The following is a 21,113-nucleotide window of genomic DNA, read 5'->3' as shown; positions in this document are numbered from 1 at the left end:
AGAAAAAGTGGCAACAGACATAAAAAAAAAAAAAAAAAAAAAAACACATCATAGTAAAATTAATACCTTCTCCGCTTCGCATCGAAGCTAAAAACTAAAAAACACGCTTTTAAAGCACATTGAACTAAAAAGTTCAAAATAATTTTTAAAATAGGCTTAAAACAATATTGAACGAAAAGTACTAGAATTATTGTGATAAAAGCGTGGGTGCTTCGTGCCATATTTTTCGTATATTGAGCGCCTGATGCTTTTTTCACAATAATACTAGTATTTTTTATTCATAATTATTTTAAGCGTATTTTAAAAATTATTTTAAACTTTTTAGTTCAATGTGCTTTAAAAGCGTGTTTTTTTAATTTTTTTAAACTATATTTATTTAAATTAAACACTATCTAAAGTTTTGAATCGATGCGTTTTTTATAATAGTGATTTTAATCATTGTCAGATATTATCTATACTTGTCCCAACTATGCCAGATCACATCTATGCCGCAATCCCGAAAAATAAATATAGACAATTGTTTGATTAGGATTTTTCAATGAGGATAACTATATCCAAATACTTTTACCTATAAATAATTATATTATTGAGCAAGAGGAGGAGTAGAGAATTTATTTAATGATAAAAAAAGTTATAAGCATTTCTTCACCATAGCCTATATTTTTAAGTGGTAAAATATTTTGCAATAGTACTTCAAAATTTGATATAAACCAATAATTTTCTAAATATTTATATTTTGATTAAAAATATTTATATATGAACAAAGAATGGACCTATAAATTATTTAGTATACCTTGAATTTACAAATATAGACATCTAACTAAAAGACTAAAAATAATTTCTCATTATCATTTTGATTTTATAAGTAACTGAGTCGTTCATAGTAAATGAATTCCTCTGTATATACCTGGTGTTACAAAATAAAACATTAAAGGAGAATACAGAAGTGATAATTTATCATAATCAGTAGCTTCCAATTCTTGTTTCTTATTTTAGACTTTGTGACTCCTTAATTATACAGAGTGATCAAAATTTAGTAAAAAACTTATTTTCTCACACACTATTGAGAATTTTTAATTTTTGTAAAGGATAAAATATGACGTCCAAAAAAGTCTAAAAGTCAATAATATGTATTTAATACATTTTTTTTTTCATAAAAAATTTATTTAAATAAATGAGTGTATTCATTCCGATTACGAGGGATGATTTCCGTATCGTCATTTTTCGTCACTACCTCCGCGTTCCGGGAGTGAGTAATTTGCGCGCCTGCTGCTTTCCTTGTATGTGGTAGCCGTTTCTCTGAAATGTTCATAAAAATCCTTAACTATAATTTTCTTAATTAGGGAACTTTATTTTTAACTAGATAATATAAAAAAAAAAATACAAATTATTACAAAAATTGTATATCAGCCGCACATTACATTAAAAATTTATATGAACGTGTATCAGGATCATAATTGCACAGTAACCTAGTGACATGGTTTATCTCTACTACGCTTTAGGTCATAAGTTTTAATCATGTACCGTGCCTTTCTTTTTCACAAATTCAGGTATTTTTCTATGTTCAGTCATCAATATTTGGTGTGGTCTTTTTACAATTTTGTTCTTATTACTTTTTTTTGACTGATCAATCATTTATGATTTCAAGTAAAAATTTATTATTGATTTGTTTTTATAATACCGATGGCAACAATAATCTATTTTGATAGTCCATAAATTATTTATTATAGTAACAAGAAAAATTTTCTACACCAGTTGATCAACAATGTTTATTATTTTAGTCAATAAAAATTGGTTTACAAAAAATTTAAAAAAATTTTATGGGTTATATAAAAATTATTTGTTGAAGGGGAAAAATTAAATTTACCCCTATTCTTCTAAAAAATTGATCACCATATACCTATGAAAATAACAGTTAAGGATTTTTATCCTTAAAAGGATAATAAAAAATGATTTAATTACAAATTATTGTTGAGTTTTTTGAACTTAATATTTTCCCTGTACAAAAATTTAAAATATTTAATAGTTTTTGAGAAAACGATTGTCTTATCTAATTATTATCTCTTTTTATAGATAAAATTTGGTTATATAGTTACTTTTAACACAACTTTTTAATTCAATTACAATTGATTTACTTTTCCTACATATTTTGGGAGTTACACCTCCAAATGACTACTTATAATTAAAAGCTTTATTAGTTAACTTTTTGTATTTTGTGTTAAATTGCTTTTCTATATTTAATTAATTTGATCATTTTTCTTAAGTATTTGATTGGTGTCAAAAATATCACTTTGAATTGGTTGTTTTGGAAGAAGATGCCATTGAATTGGATATTGTTGGTATTGAGCGTGTGAGACAAGCTCTATATGCTCATTACTGGCCAAATCTTAAAGCAAAATGCAAGTCATCTTTTCTTATTTAATTATTATTATTAGTTAAAATTAAAAATAATGAAAATACTTTCATAATAAAGATAATTTTTTTTTGTATGGATAAGGTATTAAATTTTTTTTATCTTCTATGGAGCAATATTCTAGCTACCCAGCTGCAAGATAAATAAAATTTTAATTAAAAAATATGTTTTTCATATACAGTAATTAAAAATTTAAAATTTAATATAAATATTTCTTCAATTTTAAATAAAATATTGTAATTCTATTTCAATATTTTTAGGGGGATATATCAAAATAATGATTTACTTTTAATTTTATCAATGTTGATTATATAAAAATTTATCCATTATGACCCACCCTTACTTAATGTATAACTGTAGTTATATATATATATATATATATTTACATATCTATAGATAAGTACAAAATAGTAATAAGAGCATCTGAATTCAGGTTTTATCACAGGTATTATGGATTTTAATTGCTGCAATTTGATCCTTTCACAAAAAAGCAGTATTGGGTAGTATATGAATTTAAAAAATTATAGTTTCAATGTGAAACTAAAAAGTTATTATTAATTTTATTATAATGTGATTATTTAACACTATTTGATATGATTTATTTCAAGTTATTAATTAACGAAATTATGAGAAATTTTAAAGGATTTTAATATTTAACTATTAAAGAAATTAAAAATTCATAAATAAAATGTCTAATGTCTTTTTTTCTATTTATATGTCTATGTATATTTTTACTTTTTAAAATGTTTTATTGGTGCTGTGATATATTATTATAAAAATGTTTATTTTATTTTATTGATACTGCTAATTATTACTTATTTATAAAGGTGATATCACCCATCCTAGCACAAAATCGATTATCGAAGGTAGTGTTGTCAACTGTGCTCTTAGTGAAGAGTTGTCAGATTTAAAAATGGATGAGGCAGAAGATACTGAACTCGATAGTAACTTATTTAGTAAGGAATAAAAGATTATGTTTCTTTAATTCAAAAATAATTTAATTGTAAGTTTTTTTAAGCAAGGAAATTAAAATACTATGTTACTGTGATTAGACAAAATTTTATTAAAAATAGGTTTTCTGCTCTATGTCTATCTGACATAATTAATATATTATTAAATATTATTTTGGATAATGTGATTTGTACATTTAAATATCAATTTTGAATATTGTAATGATTGATTATCAAAATAAAATATTGTTTGAGAAGCATAGGATTCAAGTGTTTCTAATTAATAATAATCTCAAAAAAGAAGTAATAGAAAAAATCTAATTTCAGAATTAAAATCGGCATAAAAAATTGGTTTAAGGGGGTTGTCCTAGTAAGGAGAAATAAAAGTTTTGGTCCCAACAAATTTTTCTTGTTCTTCTCATTGGTGGTGTCTGATCTCTAGTACAAACCAATCATAATATTTTGTTCATCAGTAGCCTAGCCAATGAACCATCTCCAACTCCCTAACAAAAAAAACTTAAAGCATTGCTATGCAAGTTAAAAATATAGTTCTTGTGTCTCTTGCAATGTGAGCGTCTCATTTATGACTAGGTATTCTATTTTTTGTTATTAAATTTCAAACTTTTTTTTTTACAATTACCTAAATGTTTAGGATTTTAGGTAAAATATTATATTTTTTTAGGTGAAATGTTTGAAGGTGATATTAATTTTTTTCAAACTTTCGACAAAGTTAGAAAATTAAAAGAACAAATATCTGCTATGCCTGATGAAGAAAGAAAAGATGCTGCTGAAAAAGCATTAACTGAATGCTGGAAAGCCTTTTTTGGTGAAGATGTTGATTTATAAGCTACCATTTCATATTATTATTATTAATAGTACTCTAAAAATATATTATGAAATAAATAAGATTTTAATGTTTGTATAAATAGTTTAAATTAAAAATTAATTCAATAGTTATAAGAGAGTATTTATTGTATTATTTAAATTTATAAATATAAATTATTTATCTAATCTACAAATTGGATTAATTTGAACCATCTGCAAATTTACTTTAGGTCCAACCAAGTCTCTTATATTATTAATACCATATTTAATCATAGTAGGTCTTTCTAATGACAGTCCCCATGCAATTACATTGACTTTTTCAGGTAAACCCATGGGTAAAAGCATCTCTGGTCGAAACATACCAGAATTCCCAATTTCAATCCATTTTCCTAATCCTTTATGGTAACAAAATATTTCCATACTTGGTTCTGTGTATGGGTTGTATGCAGGTTTAAACTTAAGTTCTGTCATACCTAATCGTTCGAAAAACATGTATAAAATGCCAATAAGATCCCCTAACGTTAAATTGTAATCTGCAATTACACCTTCAACTTGATGAAACTCTGCTAGATGAGTTGCATCCAATGTTTCATTTCTAAAAACTCTATCAATGCTAAAGTATTTAGATGGCTTGAAATTGTTTGCCAAACTGTATAACATTCGAGCACTTACAGCAGTAGTATGGGTTCTTAATACATTTTTTTTTGCTTCTTCTATAGACCAATTGTATCCATATCCTTGAGAACCATAACCACCTTTAGAATGTACATCCTTTACTTTATTCAAATAACAATTAGGAAAATTTTCACTAGATTTAGGTTCATCAAGGAAAAATGTATCATGTGAATCTCTTGCTGGATGTTGTTGAGGTTGAAATAATGAATCAAAATTCCAAAAAGAACTTTCAACAAAATTATTGGTAGGCATTTCAGTAAAACCCATTTCAAGAAATATTTGGCGAATATCAGCGCGTACTTTTAGTAGTGGATGTAAACAACCAAAATCTAGAGTTTGGCCAAGAGCTTCAAAATTGTAAGATTTAAATTGAGTGGTTTTCCAAGAACCCGATTGTATCATATCAGGTGTAAGTTCAGTTTCTAATTTTGTGATAGTAGTAGTAAATTCTGGACCCTTTTCTGAAAAAGAGTTACATAATAAATTATACCACTTTTAAACTAATTCACAAACATAATTATAAAGGAGCTATGGGTATCATATCTTACACGACAAGAATAATTATATGGTGAAGATAAAATTTTTTTTTATTTTGGAAAAGGAAATGAAAAATTGTTTTATGTATATCCCCACTAAGGCAAAACCTTTATTCAACTACTGAACTAATTTATAAATTACTCACTTAAATCAAAACTTTTTATAATAACTTCACGTATAAGTTTTCTTTTTTTATAATCCTGTTTAGCTGAATCGGCTATTTCATCACTACTAATTTTAAGTTTAGCCAAATCATCTTTAACTTGATCAATAATAGAACTTGTTTTTCTAACAACTTTATTAATTGAGCGATCTATACTTATCCATCCTTTAGACATTGCTTGACTAAACCCTATTTTAGCATGTGGTAGAGACATAAGATCTTTTTGAGGTATACCATCAGGCGGAATATATTTAAATACATTTGCTTCATAACTGCCATTCAATAAAATTGATTCTCCTTCAGAAGTAAGTTCCCAACATTTATTTGTAACTGGCACAGCTGTAATAATATTACTATTCAATGCCAAAATGCTATTAACAATTCCTATCACTTTTTGATGGTCAATTTTATTTTCTACAGCTAAATCTAATGTATTTGTTCTATTTTTAACATTTAGCTGATTCAATAACTCTTCTGAATCCATCTTAAAAAAAAAAATTATATTTTGAACTCACAAAATGAAAATAATTGAAAGAAAATTTATTTTAAATTGANACAGCTAAATCTAATGTATTTGTTCTATTTTTAACATTTAGCTGATTCAATAACTCTTCTGAATCCATCTTAAAAAAAAAAAATTATATTTTGAACTCACAAAATGAAAATAATTGAAAGAAAATTTATTTTAAATTGACAAGTATACAAGTTACGTATTAATATTAAGTTCTTAAAGATGACATAACAAACTTTTCCTGAAAGTTTTGAATACGTCGGCTTAGCACTTATCAGTTACTCATTGAAAATGTCGTAGTTATGGTAGTTTGGAATAATAAGCTTATGTAAATCATATATTCGTAGTAATGACTTTTCGTAGTAATAGCTTTATCACAAAATACAATTAACATTAGTGTACAAATCATGTTTTTTATACAATTTTATCATAGGTAATGAGCATTAATAAATATAGTTAAAAAAAACTAAAAAACACACTTTTAAAGCACATCGAACTAAAAAGTTTAAAATAATTTTTAAAATACGCTTAAAATAATTATGAATAAAAAATACTAGTATTATTGTGAAAAAAGCATCAGGCGCTCAATATACGAAAAATATGGCACGAAGCACCTACGCTTTTATCACAATAATACTAGTATTTTTTGTTCATAATTATTTTAAACTTTTTAGTTCAATGTGCTTTAAAAGCGTGTTTTTTAGTTTTTTTAAACTATATTTATTTTTCACTTTTTAGTTTCATGTTATGATAGTAGTTACTATCAATATCTTGGTTGTTACGGGTAACAGGATATCAGAGTTCGATTCCGGAGAGGGAGTCAGAGAAACGGCTACCACATCCAAGCAAAGCAGCAGGCGCGCATATTACTCATTCCTGGAATGCGGAGGTAGCGACGAAAAATGACGATACGGAAATCATCCCTCGTAATCTGAATGAATACACTATATATCTCTTAATTAGAATAAAGTGTGTTAATATATAAATTTTAATAGTAATTAGAATATATATATATATACAATTAAAGCGACTTAAGTACGTAAACGTATCATGCAATAGGTATAGCCGTGTTTTGTTGGCTGCCGGGTCGGACTAATGTTATACCTGATGTATAAACGGCGGTAGGAATATATACNATGTATGTACGGCGGTAGGAATATATACGTAAACCGTATGACACGCGGATGGTATTGGTCAGTCAAAATAAAAATTTGTTTATATATATATAATATTGATGACACGCACGCGTGTAAGGGTACGATAACCAAAAATAAATTCATACAGGAATAGTGTTGTCGTCGATAGGTGAGCGAGGCGTGGGGTGGGGTGAATGCGTTATGACAATCTAGTCTAGACGACGGAATATGCGATAACGCGTGGCGTTTGGAGAGTTACAAACATATATCCATTCATACATACATACATAAATACAGGTGAAACTAATATAAGCGTGTTAAAAAAAGATCTTCAAAATAAATTCGTAGGCTTTCTATTTTTTATATGTCAGAAGCCCAGAGCTTATAGTTTTTAATCTATAATTAGTTCTACCTACGTAACTTGAAATTTTTGTACCATTGAGTAGAAACCGCTCAGTTCAATTACATATTATTTATATTATAAATTGTATAATTGTATAAGTCGTGGTGTATTTAAGGGGGACAAAGGGAGCAAATTGTAATGGATATATCTTAAGAGTAACTTACCTCTTATTTTTTTAATAAAAAAACATCTTTTCATTAATGGCGTAATTATAGGGTCACACTTGTAATCCCTTACATTTTGTGAGTCGTACAAAACGTAAGGGTCTCAAAAGTACACTTGTGCGTATATTTTACTATTACCGATTAATTTTTTGTAAGTTCATACATATACTTCCTGAGCAAAAGATAATTGACATCTATGCTGAACCGCATTCTATATGAATACATATAGTCTCTTTATAAATTCTGTGGCTGTACTAAGATCTTTGTATAGAGATAAGATAGATTTCTCTCATAACTACCAACTAAAATAAACTGAACTGAACAAGAAGCCTTATCAAACGATCCGGTTTTGTAACAAATATGGATAATAAATATTATCCTTTTCAGTGAGTTATGTTATACAATTGCCGTAGAAGGAGGAATTATGAAGAAGCTATTACTTTATTTATAGTTTTACGATTTCACTATTTTAAAAATGTTGTATTCTGAAAACATGTACGTCGCTAGAGCTCACTGTTGGTCTAATATTCCTCCTACGAAAATATTGTAAAACAACGGGATCGTACTTCCCATTTCCGCCAACTATGTCGTGTTAAGTAGTGATGCAACATATTATCAATCTTGATAACTGTTATTACTTTAAAAATAACAGTTACTGTTATTTCCTCAATAAATTGCTATCTTTGTATAAAACTCTTGATAATAATGATATAACTGTTTTATATGTTAAATAAAATTGTTAATAAAATAAAATAAATATTTAATGTATAAATGACTAACATTAAATATTTATAAACAATTTAAATGTAAACTCTTTTATATCCGACTTGAACAATCTTTTAGGGAAATGATGATTTTTGGAAGTAAACACTCCATGTAAAACCTACTAAAATATTAATGATTGTAACGCGTGTTTCACAAAATGCACAAAACGTAGTAAAGTTTGAATTTTAAAATATACTAATTACAACACAATAGTTAGAAATTATAACTTTCAGTAAAACGTTATAATGCACAATGAAGCCAGAAATAAGAGTTCACTAAATGAATTACTTGGTCAGTATAAAATGTCTATTACCAAGAAATAATTTGCATAAACGCATTTGTTTACACCGATTACCAAACAAACGGATATAGAAATCGTAAAATAAACGTCATTTCACATTTATCAAAAAATCACTTTATCATATATCATTTTTCTATCATTTCGTTAAAATCCAATTTTCAAAGAAAAATTAATTATGACAAAACTTTAATTAAATTAGGCGTGAAAACCCTCCTGTATGCAAAAAATGGAAATTGAAAATGTTTATCCCTTAGAAAAAAAAACGGTAGCACAGTGGGGTTGCAGCACAGTATGGATGTGATATGGTCGGGACAAGTATAAATATTTGATACTGATTAAAATCACTATTATAAAAAACGCTTTGATGCAAATCTTTAGATAGTGTATAATCTTAAAAAATTGGTGGATTATTACAAAAGCTACGTGATCTGCTATTTCTTTATTCATATCCCTATTAAGATAATGTATATCGAATGAAAGAGGGATATAAATATTATTTCTCATAAAAAAAATGTATTTATCTATACTCTTTTCAATAAGTTAAAGCATTATAAAGTTAAAAATGTAAAAAATAAAATCCAGAATTTTCACACAACATAAGCATTTGTTAACTATTTTCACCGTGAAGACAAAATAAAGTCCAAAATTTTTTTTTTTCCAAAATAATGTATATTACATTAGCTTTAATTTAAAATATATATAAAAGTGTCAGACTTTCCAGAACACTTTCAAAAGTTAAATGTAAAAGTTGTCATATTAAATCCCCCACTGTGGGCAAGTAAAGGGTCAGATTTATAAAAAAAAAATACCAAATAAAAGGCAAATACATCATGCGTCTATCAAAAAATCTTTCAAAAAAGTCTATCTTCTGCATGCAAACGGCTGTCGTAGTTAAAAAACTCTATTTTTAACACGCTTATATTAGTTTTACATGTATGTATGTATGTATGTATGTATGTATGTATGTATGTATGTATGTATGTATGTATGTATGTATGTATGTATGTATGTATGTATGTATGTATGTAACTCTCCAAACGCCACGCGTTATCGCATATTCCGTCGTCTAGACTAGACTGTCATAACGCATTCAACCCACCCCACGCCTCGCTTACCTCGCGACGATANTATTTATAAACAATTTAAATGTAAACTCTTTTATATCCGACTTGAACAATCTTTTAGGGAAATGATGATTTTTGGAAGTAAACACTCCATGTAAAACCTACTAAAATATTAATGATTGTAACGCGTGTTTCACAAAATGCACAAAACGTAGTAAAGTTTGTTAGTAGTAAACGGATTGTTTATTATCAATTATGACTATCAATAGATATACATTCTGTATTGTCAGTTAGTGTATTTATAAACTCACAACAATGTGTCTTACTACCATTGATAATAACAATGCTTTGTACCTGCTAATATCGATGTCATAAAAAACCAATTAGCTACCTGTAATTTTAATCCCTAGTGTATTATACATGTATATTAACTCAAAAAATTGAAACTATAAATGTTTATATCTAATAAACGAATAAAGTTATATTAAAAATTCAAATGCCATTTACTATTGAATTGAAAACTCAAACATTTTATTAAATTCAAAATATGTGTTACCTTTTAAAAAAACAAAGTTGACACCCTTACCAGGCATAAGGGATGAACTTAAAAAGTATTACATAGTTAATAANGTGTTACCATTTAAAAAAACAAAGTTGACACCCTTACCAGGCATAAGGGATGAACTTAAAAAGTATTACATAGTTAATAATTCAAGAATAATGTGTAACTAAAGATAGTAATAAAAAAAAAATTTTAAATTATTATTATTCTGTAAGTAATTGAGTGGGTTATGATAAAAAAATCACCCTGTATAGTGTATTCATTCAGATTACGAGAGATGATTTCCGTATCGTCATTTTTCGTCACTACCCCCACGTTTCGGGAGTGAGTAATTTACGCATCTGCTGCTTTCCTTGGATGTGGTAGCCGTTTCTCAGACACCCTCCCCGGAATCGAACCCTGATTTCCCGTTACCCGTTACAACCATGATATTGATAGCAACTACTGTCATAACATGAAACTAAAAAGTGAAAAATAAATATAGTTTAAAAAAACTAAAAAACACGCTTTTAAAGCACATCGAACTAAAAAGTTAAAAATAATTTTTAAAATAATTATGAACAAAAAATACTAGTATTATTGTGATAAAAGCGTGGGTGCTTTGTGCCATATTTTTCGTATATTGAGCGCCCGATGCTTTTATCACAATAATACTAGTATTTTTTGTTCATAATTATTTTAAAAATTATTTTTAACTTTTTAGTTCGATGTGCTTTAAAAGCGTGTTTTTTTAGTTTTTTTAAACTATATTTATTATTTAATGATGGAGTAGAGCTGCCAACGACGAACGGCTAGGTCTTTTCGGCAAAGCATCCAGACCATCGGATGGGTATCTTCGGAGACCACGTATCGTTTTCTTTTATATATTATATTTATGTAAGGAGCTATATTTTATTTCATTTTTATTATACCGTAAATTAACTTAATTTTGTTTATGTGTGGAGAGCACGTGTTTCTCTTTTCTTCTAGCCAACGCTAAGGAGCGAGTGTCCAGACCGCTCCTCGTGTTTTTCATTCATTTTCGATTAACATTAACGGATGTGTTCCAATACCGTCCGTGATGTTTGTAATATTATTTGTTTTTTTTGTTCAAATATTTTATTTTATTTTTATTGCCTATATTTGTAGACATGGTTTTTGATGCATTCGCATTTTTGTCCATGTTTAACTTAATTGTCTTTTTTTAACAATTAAATTAAATTTCCTTATTAATTTCAACTGTAATATTTATTTTATTGCGCGAGTAACTTAATTACTCGCGTGTATTTTATCCCTATTCCTTCATCTAGACACGGGCTATGGTATGTTTTACATATCAACCACATACAACTTTGATGTCATAATTGTGTTTAATAAACCACGAGGTATTATAGTAATTTATACATATTACGTCATATTAACTTAGATTATACTTTTAATTAACTTAAAATTAAATTCCACCTATGGTCCGGTAATCATATCTGATAAATGTGACACCTCGCCTAGATGGTGGCGACCCTTGCTACTATAGCTAGTCGTTATGAAAGTGGCGAACCATGTTGTTGTTACAGGCCGAATTATAAAGAAGCCCCATTTGCAAGCTTATTTTAAAAGTTATTTTTAACTTTTTAGTTCGATGTGCTTTAAAAGTGTGTTTTTTTAAACTATACTAGTTAAGTTAATAAAAATTTCAACTTATCTTTTAATTTAGCTAATTAAATTTATAATTTGTTAACTTTTAACTGTTAATTTATCGACATTGATCATACTTAACTTGATTTAATTATTTCAATTAACTTGCCTATCTTTTCAAATTAGTTTAGATTTGGGTGCATAGAAGGAGCCTACTTGTTGAATGCACACTTTGGTTTGAAATCAGAACATTAAGTACATTCTTGGCACCCCTGTAAAAAACGGTAAGGCCCCTAAACATACCGTTGGCTAATCCTTCTAATTCCCAGGTCCACTATACTCTTTAATTAATAAATATAAATCATAGAAAAAGGCCCTTTCCAGGCCAACTCTGACGATTGCCTCTTGTAATATTGAAGGTATAAATTCAAACAAAGATAACTCCTTTCGGAGTTATGCAAAGAGATTAAGTGTGACGTTCTGTGCATTCAGGAAACTCATATAAACGAGGAGACGAATACATCTAAGATTGAAGGCATGAAACGTTGCTTTATGACCACATAAGTAATATGGAAGTGCAATATTTGTGAGAATCTCACTAGAAGTAAACTCAGCTGTAATATTATATTATTACCTATAATATTAACATGTAATAATATGTTATCATTTGTACATGTATGTCACATATTATGATTATACAAGATCACCAAAATCGGGTTCTCTTATTTAAAATACAAAATAACCAGTTAATTATGGGATAAAATCTACTTATTGTAGAGATTATTAAGTAACGCCTACACGCAGGGCCCTCATTATAATTAACCAAATAGAATAGAAAGCCTCAGCTTCTAGAATCACGGTAAGATCGCTGGGCTACCTCCTTCAGACTATAAAAAGCCATTTCCCCCGTCTAATTCAGTACTTTTGGCGATTTTAAAATACACAAAATCTACGACACCTTACTCAAGATTTCACTCGCCGGGACTTCGTCATTTTTTTAATTAATTATGACTTGCAATATGTTTCTTTAAAACCAAATGACACATAGAAATTTTAAAGTAAATTTTGTTTTGGTGAATCTTTTAATTTAATTTAAGTTAAANTTAAAATACAAAATAACCAGTTAATTATGGGATAAAATCTACTTATTGTAGAGATTATTAAGTAACGCCTACACGCAGGGCCCTCATTATAATTAACCAAATAGAATAGAAAGCCTCAGCTTCTAGAATCACGGTAAGATCGCTGGGCTACCTCCTTCAGACTATAAAAAGCCATTATAAAAATCTATTGTGAGCTTTTCTTATTGGGTAGCTAGACTCTGAGCTTAATGTCTTTGTTCTAACGAGCATCACGCCGGCGAACAGAGTAAAGAAACTTACAAATATATTTTTAGTGTTTAATTTTTGTCTTGGTGATTATTGTGCAGCATCCTTTCAAGGCGCTAGCGCCGGGACACATTGGGCCATCACAATTACGCCTTGATAAATCTTTTACATAGATATAAATATTTTTGAATCTTGTTTTGGCCTGGCCATAGGAAGATTTAAGAAATATTGGTGTCAATCTCTCAATAAAATATACTCTTTCAAAAAAAAAAATACTTACTCAACAAACGTAAAAAATTTAATAAGAACAGATTATAATTATATTTCTAATAAAATATAGTATTTAGAATCTTTTGCAAGTAAGATCAGTCATAGACTTTGTGTAGTTAAATCATATTATTTAAAGTTTGAATCGTTTTAATAATTATATTGACTATATGACGTATAGTGCAAATCGTATACGTAGTGCATTTAATACCAAAATCAATATTGGATTACTTGAAATATTATTGCATATTAAAAAATTGAAAATCGACTGGACTGGATAACATGTATACAGAACAAATTCAACATTTTGACCCAACAGCTAAGCAGTGACTATTGAAACTTTTCATTAATGTTAAATCTATACTAAAACTTCCGAAAATATGGAGGAAATCCAAAGTAGTAGCATTACTTAAACCGGGAAGAAAAGATCCCAAATCTCCATTTAGCTATAGACCAGTTTTCCTCCTGTTTTATACGTATAAACTTTATGAAAGAATACTCCTAAACAGTAGTAGATGATAAATTAATTAAAGAGTAAGTAGGATTTAGACCTGGTAAGTTATGTACCGGTCAAGTTCTCAACCTTACCCTATTCATTGAAAACGGATTTGAAAGGAAGAAAATTACATTTATTGACCTATCAGCTGTCTATAATATAGTCAACCACCGAATCCTCTTAATAAAAATATACAATTGAAAAGTCTTACAAAAGACTTTAAATTTACTCAGATCTTTGAATCACTATTAAGTAATTCAAGGTTCTTCGTGACATTAGCAGGCAAACAGAGCAGATGAAGAAATACAAAAAACAGCCTACCACAGGGCAGTGTCCTGGCCCCAATGCTGTTCAATATGTATACAAATGACCAACCCCTTCCTACAGATAACAATACTAAACTTTTTATATACGCCGATGATTCAGCAATTACTATTCAAGGAAATCAATTTGAAATAATAGAAGAAAAACTCACTAAAACACTGGAAACAATGAGTAATTACTACAATAATAACTATCTTAAGCCAAACCCTTGCAAGACTCTTGTGTGCGTTTTTCACCTCAAGAACAAAGAGACAAATCGGAACCTTCAAGTTACCTGGAAAGGAGAATTACTTACACACTGCAAAAAACCAACATATCTAGGAGTAACCCTTGATAGGATACTAACATTTAAATCTCACTGTGAGAAAACTGCCGAAAAGATAAACACCCGAAACTGTTTGATCCACAAGTTGACTGGATCAACTTGGGGTACTCAACCGCACGCACTACGAGTGTCAGCCTTGGCATTATGCTTCTCTGTGGGAGAGTATGCATGCCTTGTTTGGGGACGATCAACTCATACGGGAAAAGTGGACGTGGCATTAAACTACAGTTGTCGCATTATAACAGGATGCCTTAAAAATACACCGATGGAGGAAGTATACTTATTAGCAGGTGTTGCATCTCCCAAAATACGTACACATGTAGTAACGAACCTAGAAAAATGTAAAGAAACAAATGATAAGAGATACCCAATGTTTGGATCAGACATGCCCATTTTTGACCTTACGTCAAGGAAAAGCTTCCTGAAGGTTTCAGAGATCCTAACAGAAGACCCACCATAGAGAAGAATAACCTTGTGGAGAGATCAAATCGCAGATATTAGTTAGGGAATGGAGCCAGCCGAACAGCTACCACCAGGTCATCAGTTAGAATGTCAGACATGGAGAAACCTTAACAGAATGAGAGTAGGTAGATCAAATTATAACATTTCTAGATGGCGTTACTATTAATTTCTATTAATCAAGAGCTATTAATTTTATATTCTCATCATTTAATCATCTCTATTTTAGTTTTAAATAATTGTAATATAACATTAAAACAAATAAACTTGACATCCTAAAACTAAAAAAGCCTCCCAAAAAAATTACCAATATTTTTTTATTTCGTAAGAAATTAAATACTAAATACAAAAGGGATATCATAATGAAACTAAAATAAAATTTAAGCAATTATAATTTTTTTTCTAAAAACAGTGGTTCTCATTCTTTATAAGTAGCTCTAATTTTGTCAATGGAATCTATTTTAACTTTATGTTTATAAATTAATAAAGTATTATTAGTCAAAAATAAATATATTTTGAATGTTTTATGATTAAATGCATATAAATCCAGGCTCTAATTATGACTGATAGCAAACATAATTATCAATAAACTACTTTTAAATTATCATAAAAATAATTTTGTTTATTTATTTGATTTGATTTACATTTTTAATTGAATAAAAGAAATCTTGGTTAAAAATGAACTACTAATCAAAAATAATAATTTTAAATATTAGAAAATCATCTTATCAATCGCTCTTAGTAATAATATTTGGTTCTTAATTATAGGTGAATTTAAATATGAGATGTTATTTGATGTTATATTCATGAATACGTTCCCGAGTAGCATTATTTTGGTTCACGGTCGGTTCAAGCGACCCACGAGTGCTGGGAGAGTTCAATGTTCAATAATGAACCGTGTAATTTTTTATAAGTTCTAGGAAAGTTCAGCGTTCAATAAATAACCGAACAATTTTTAATAAGTGCTGGGACCGTTCAATGTTCAAAATAATTGTACGGATTCATCAAAGTTCTTTCATTATAATGAAAGAATCGTTGTAACGGTTATAGCCATTCAAATAGTTTTATTCACTTATATTGTTATTAGACATATTATCCCTTGATTAGTACATTAATAAAAAAACTTTAAAATAATAGTTATAAATTATTTTCATTGAGACTATAGCGCAAATTTAACATACGAACTTTTGGCGGAATAACCAGACGTGTCAGTAACCGTTGACCAACAGCTATAGTTCGCGCGATTTTTATTTGTTATTTAATTTTTACTGTGACATTTTTTCAAATTATCAACGATCGTTTTTCTCTTTACAAATTATGTTTTGAGACATTCGCCATTTTCACAGCGACTAGATAACTTGTCAAGACTGCTCTTTATCCCTGTTCACTCTCACATATATATTTAACTGAAAAGTTCAATAAAATGTAAGTACATTTAATTTAAATTTAGGACTAAAATAATAAATAGTTATTTTAATTAATTTTAATAATAGCATATATTATTTTTTTAAAAGATAATCATACATTTTAGTAACTACATTTATTGTAATTGTAATAGATACAAGTGGTAAATTATATATTAAATTTTCACATTTTGTATTATGATTAATTATAATTATAATGCAAAATTATTTATTTTAATAAAGTACTATCGTTAGTTATGTTGTTATGAAGTTATTAACAGATACCTCAAGATTTTCCATGAGCTTAAAATGTTTTTAATCATATATCATTGTCGTTATCATCATATCCTAAGCCTTTATCCCAACTATTTGGGGTCAGCTCTAGCTTATTTTAGATCTTCTTATTTATTGATACATGTGATACAAATTACTTCTGTATTTTAATATTTAAAATGGTGCATTTTATATATTTCTCAAAATTGTATACATTGAAATACCATCTCTTAAAAAACTGTTGATTTTTAATGAAAATCCCTCTATTGTACTACTCAATAATTTAAATTTATCAAACATTTTAAGTTAAAAAGAATTGCATCTATTTGAATGAAAATTATATTTCAATAATTCAAATTTTAAATAAATGAAAAGTATAAAGGTTTTCACCGTTTAACAATTAACAGGGTTTTACATTAAACAAGATTTTCATCAGACTCATTTTTGTAATTATTTGTAACCTTTATACCATTAAATCAACAAGATTTTTATACAAATCAACCTATAAAAGGCACATTTTAATCTATGAGGAACAGGCTTACATGTAGCCTAAATAATTTTAAGATATAAATAAAACTATTCACAGTAGTTTCCCAAAACAGAAATCTATATACCTAGGTTGTCTAAAATACCCAATATCCAAAACACAATTATTTTATAACTTAAATAATAACCAAAATAAAATACTTCTTATGAAATATCATGTTAATTTTACTTCACTATATCAAATAGTTACAATAAATAAATGTTGATGGATATCATGCTTTTTTAATTTCCAATATTTAAAAAATATGTCTTTTTTATAAGTATAATAAATATTTTACAAAGCATAGCCATGTACTTGATCAAACATTTGAATACTGTAACACTAAAAGGTTAATTTCTGTATAGTTTATTAACTGAACTTTATGTGTTGGCGCTTAATTGTAAATTGATATAACTCAATAAACATTTTTGAACATTGAGTTCATATTAACCGGAAGTGCAATAACTAATAATAATTTATCATTTACACAAAAATATTTGAACTCCCTATATTCTTTCTTCTCCAGAAATCTGAATAAATATCTATTGACATTTATGAAATAACTTTAAAACTTTATACTCTATTGTATTAAAATATTTTTATTTAAAATAATAAAAAATAATAAATATAATATATTTACTATTATATAATAGTAAATTATAAAATTTTTTATACCCAAAGCATAGTTGTTAATTATTTTTATATAATTTATTAATTTTTTATAGGTATATTATTTTAAATAAAATTATTCTTTGGGAGCAAAGTATAATTGATTATACTTAATTATATTAATTTAATTATATTATTATATTATATTTAATTATAATTGATGAGTTATTGTTTTTTTTTTCTTTCCAGAAAAATGTTTTGTTGCTTAAAGTGGGTACCATTAAAAGTTTCAGTGCATATACGAGAACAGCATTTGATTTTTGTATGACAAGAGAAATGGCCTCAAATTTTAGTTTTTGTGACAACACCAAATAGATGCTATGTCTGGCTAAATCATAATACCTGAACACGAAAGAACATTTAACAAAATAATAGCTAATATTTTAAAGCATTCTGGTAATAAAGCATCACAGCAATAAAATCCTTTTTTTTTTTTATTATTCAATCAACATTTCATTTTTTTGTAAATAATTTTTAAAATTTATCCACTTAGATTATTTCACAGTTTTTTTTATTAATAGTGAAAAAAAAATACAGCATTTAGGAAACAAAATAAAAACAGAAAAAAAAAAACATGGTAATCTTATGCCATCTTATTGAATGCTACTTATATGTTTTACTTCTTTTGTTGTACTTATGGCAATGATTTTCTTTTATTCAATTTCATGGAAATTAAATTAAAATTACTAATTGTTTTTATAACCACAGTAATATTATTTGTTATATCAACTATTGCAATTTCACAATTTTCTGTACTAATATTAACTATATATTTCTTGTCTAAACTGTATAACACCTTAGTGATTAACTTATTATGATAAAAAATTTTTATTGGATTTTTTTGGTATATATTGTACAACAATAAATCAAACTGAGTTACAGTAAATAAATGGCTGACATTGCTAACATCATTATTTTTATTTAAAATTAACTATTGTTATTAATTTATATTAATTATAATCAAATTGTATGAATGAATTGTTTACTAATTATCATTTAATATAAAATAAACCTAAAATTCGAAGGTTAACTATTTTATTTTATATTTACATATAATATATTTTATTTTATACATTGTGTATATAGTAATACAATTTATTATTTTAAAATTATAAAATGTTTGAATATTTACAAAACCTATAAATTTAATTTTAAATACCGTAACTGCTAATGAATTAATGAACCGTCGTAGAGCTTGCTTTTATTGAACTAATGAACGATTATTGAACTGTTATCGAGGGTTTTATAGTTGAACCGAGGAACGGTCTTTGAACTCTTACTGAACTTTTGTAGAACTCGGTTCACCCCATGTTAAAATCCGTATTCAAATCTCATTTTGAACCGTGCTGTGAACGGGTTTTGAACTCAGTTCAGCACCGTTGTTACTATATTAAATGAACCCAGTATGAACTCGAATTGCTACTCGGGTTTATTTAAATTGATCAGTATAAAACTTTAATTATTAATTACATAAATTATTTATATAAAGCAGTTAATATAGACTTCTTTTAATATTTGAATAATTGTTAAACAACTTCTTTTATTAAGGTAGGACAACTGTAGTATACTCGAGTAAAATATACAATAAATTATTTATGTGTATGAAGTTAGCACTGGCGTACGCAAAGGGGGGTTTTGGGAATTAACCCCCCCCCAAATTTATAAGCTAAGCGACAATTTTGAACCATAAACAATAAGTAATAACTATAAAAAAGATCATATCATACTATAAATATTTCCACAATAAAGTAATCGAAAACAGGAATTTTTGTAAGCGAACAATATGGGCAGTGTCACATCTAATTTTCTTTAAATTTCAAAAAAACCCCCCAAATTTAATTTCTGTGTACGACACTGGAAGTTAGCAATTCCTTTTATAGCAATTTCTAATCTGATACAATTAGAATATACACCGCTAGAAGACAAAACTTAGTTTAAAAAAAATGTTATAATATATTGTACTTTTGACAAAGTTCCGTGGTGTATTCACTTAATAATTAAATACCAACGAAAAACTTATAAAGTTCCCATCGAATGGCATAAGTCACAAAGGGTTGTCAAAAGTACAAAAAACCGAGCGCCGATCGGAGAATATATATTGTTCACGATCGTAGATATTGCCGAGCAATTTCTTTCATATGGTTTACTTGGACACTCAAGTACTCTTTGGGACTTATGCCATTCAATAGGAAAATTTATAAGCTTTTCGTTGGTATTTAATTATTGTCTGGACTCGTCTTAGAATTAAGTCAAAAATACTAAAAAACAAAGTGCCGGTTGTAGAATATGTATTGTTTACGACNCCTAGAAGACGAAACTTAGTTAAAAAAAAATGTTATAATATATTGTACTTTTGACAAAGTTCCGTGGTGTGTTCACTTAATAATTAAATACCAACGAAAAGCTTATAAATTTTCCCATCGAATGGCATAAGTCACAAAGGGTTGTCAAAAGTACAAAAAATCGAGCGCCGATCGGAGAATATATATTGTTCACGATCGTAGATATTGCCGAGCAATTTCTTTCATATGGTTTACTTGGACACTCAAGTACTCTTTGGGACTTATGCCATTCAATAGGAAAATTTATAAGCTTTTCGTTGGTATTTAATTATTGTCTGGACTCGTCTTAGAATTAAGTCAAAAATACTAAAAAACAAAGTGCCGGTTGTAGAATATGTATTGTTTACGACCTGGCAATTTCTATTATGTGGGTTATTTGTACATTCGAGCACCTTTTGGGTTCTATATCACTAGATAAGAAATTTAATGAGCTTTTATTTGGAATATAGTTTTTAAGTGAACACCCCTCGGAACTTTGCTAAAAGTACAATATAATGTAACATTTTTTTGAACTAAGTGACGCCCTCTAGCGGTATATATTTTAGCTGTATCTGATAGAAAGTGCTAACTTCCAGTCGCGATTATTTTAGGTTATATTGAATTGATAAGATAACTAATATA

At 27.7% G+C, this 21,113-nt stretch overlaps 2 protein-coding genes across 4 annotated transcripts in view; one reads left to right on the top strand and one right to left on the bottom strand.

The window, feature by feature from the left end:
- LOC126906266 (alpha- and gamma-adaptin-binding protein p34-like) overlaps positions 1–4,348 on the top strand; it is a 12,685-nt gene extending 8,337 nt beyond the window's left edge. Inside the window, exons 4-6 of one of the 2 annotated variants that reach the window (XM_050686707.1) lie at positions 2,265–2,399; positions 3,241–3,369; positions 4,046–4,348. In XM_050686707.1, the coding sequence (XP_050542664.1) occupies positions 2,265–2,399; positions 3,241–3,369; positions 4,046–4,209 (428 nt within the window). In that variant the 3' untranslated portion in view covers positions 4,210–4,348. The remainder of the gene's footprint in view (positions 1–2,264; positions 2,400–3,240; positions 3,370–4,045) is intronic. The other variant, XM_050686716.1, reaches the window with a different exon arrangement.
- Positions 4,310–6,403, bottom strand: LOC126906229 (phenylalanine--tRNA ligase alpha subunit). Of its 2 annotated transcripts, XM_050686632.1 has the most exons (3): positions 6,274–6,403; positions 5,546–6,047; positions 4,310–5,324 (listed from the first exon to the last, which is right to left on the bottom strand). In XM_050686632.1, exons 2-3 carry the CDS (start codon positions 6,045–6,047, stop codon positions 4,363–4,365), a joined length of 1,464 nt encoding a protein of 487 aa, XP_050542589.1. In that variant the 5' UTR covers positions 6,274–6,403; the 3' UTR covers positions 4,310–4,362. The 2 variants fall into 2 exon arrangements, with proteins under 2 accessions (XP_050542589.1, XP_050542578.1); XM_050686621.1 differs by lacking the exon at positions 6,274–6,403 and having other exon boundaries at positions 5,546–6,113.
- Between the last annotated feature and the right edge of the window lie 14,710 nt (positions 6,404–21,113).

Source organism: Daktulosphaira vitifoliae, unplaced genomic scaffold (assembly GCF_025091365.1).
Source record: "Daktulosphaira vitifoliae isolate Bord-2020 unplaced genomic scaffold, ASM2509136v1 Scaffold_1, whole genome shotgun sequence".
NCBI classification, from domain to species: Eukaryota; Metazoa; Arthropoda; class Insecta; order Hemiptera; family Phylloxeridae; genus Daktulosphaira; species Daktulosphaira vitifoliae.
The sequence above is the reverse complement of the archived record's forward strand: the minus strand, read 5'-3'. Positions and strand labels throughout refer to the sequence as shown.

Bases quoted from the DNA above. Each gene is read 5' to 3' on its own strand.
- LOC126906229 (XM_050686632.1), bottom strand. From the start codon at position 6,047: ATGGATTCAGAAGAGTTATTGAATCAGCTAAATGTTAAAAATAGAACA. The intron at 5,325-5,545 runs GTGAGTAATTTA...ACTCTTTTTCAG, and splicing joins TATAAAAAGTTTTGATTTAA to AAAAGGGTCCAGAATTTACT.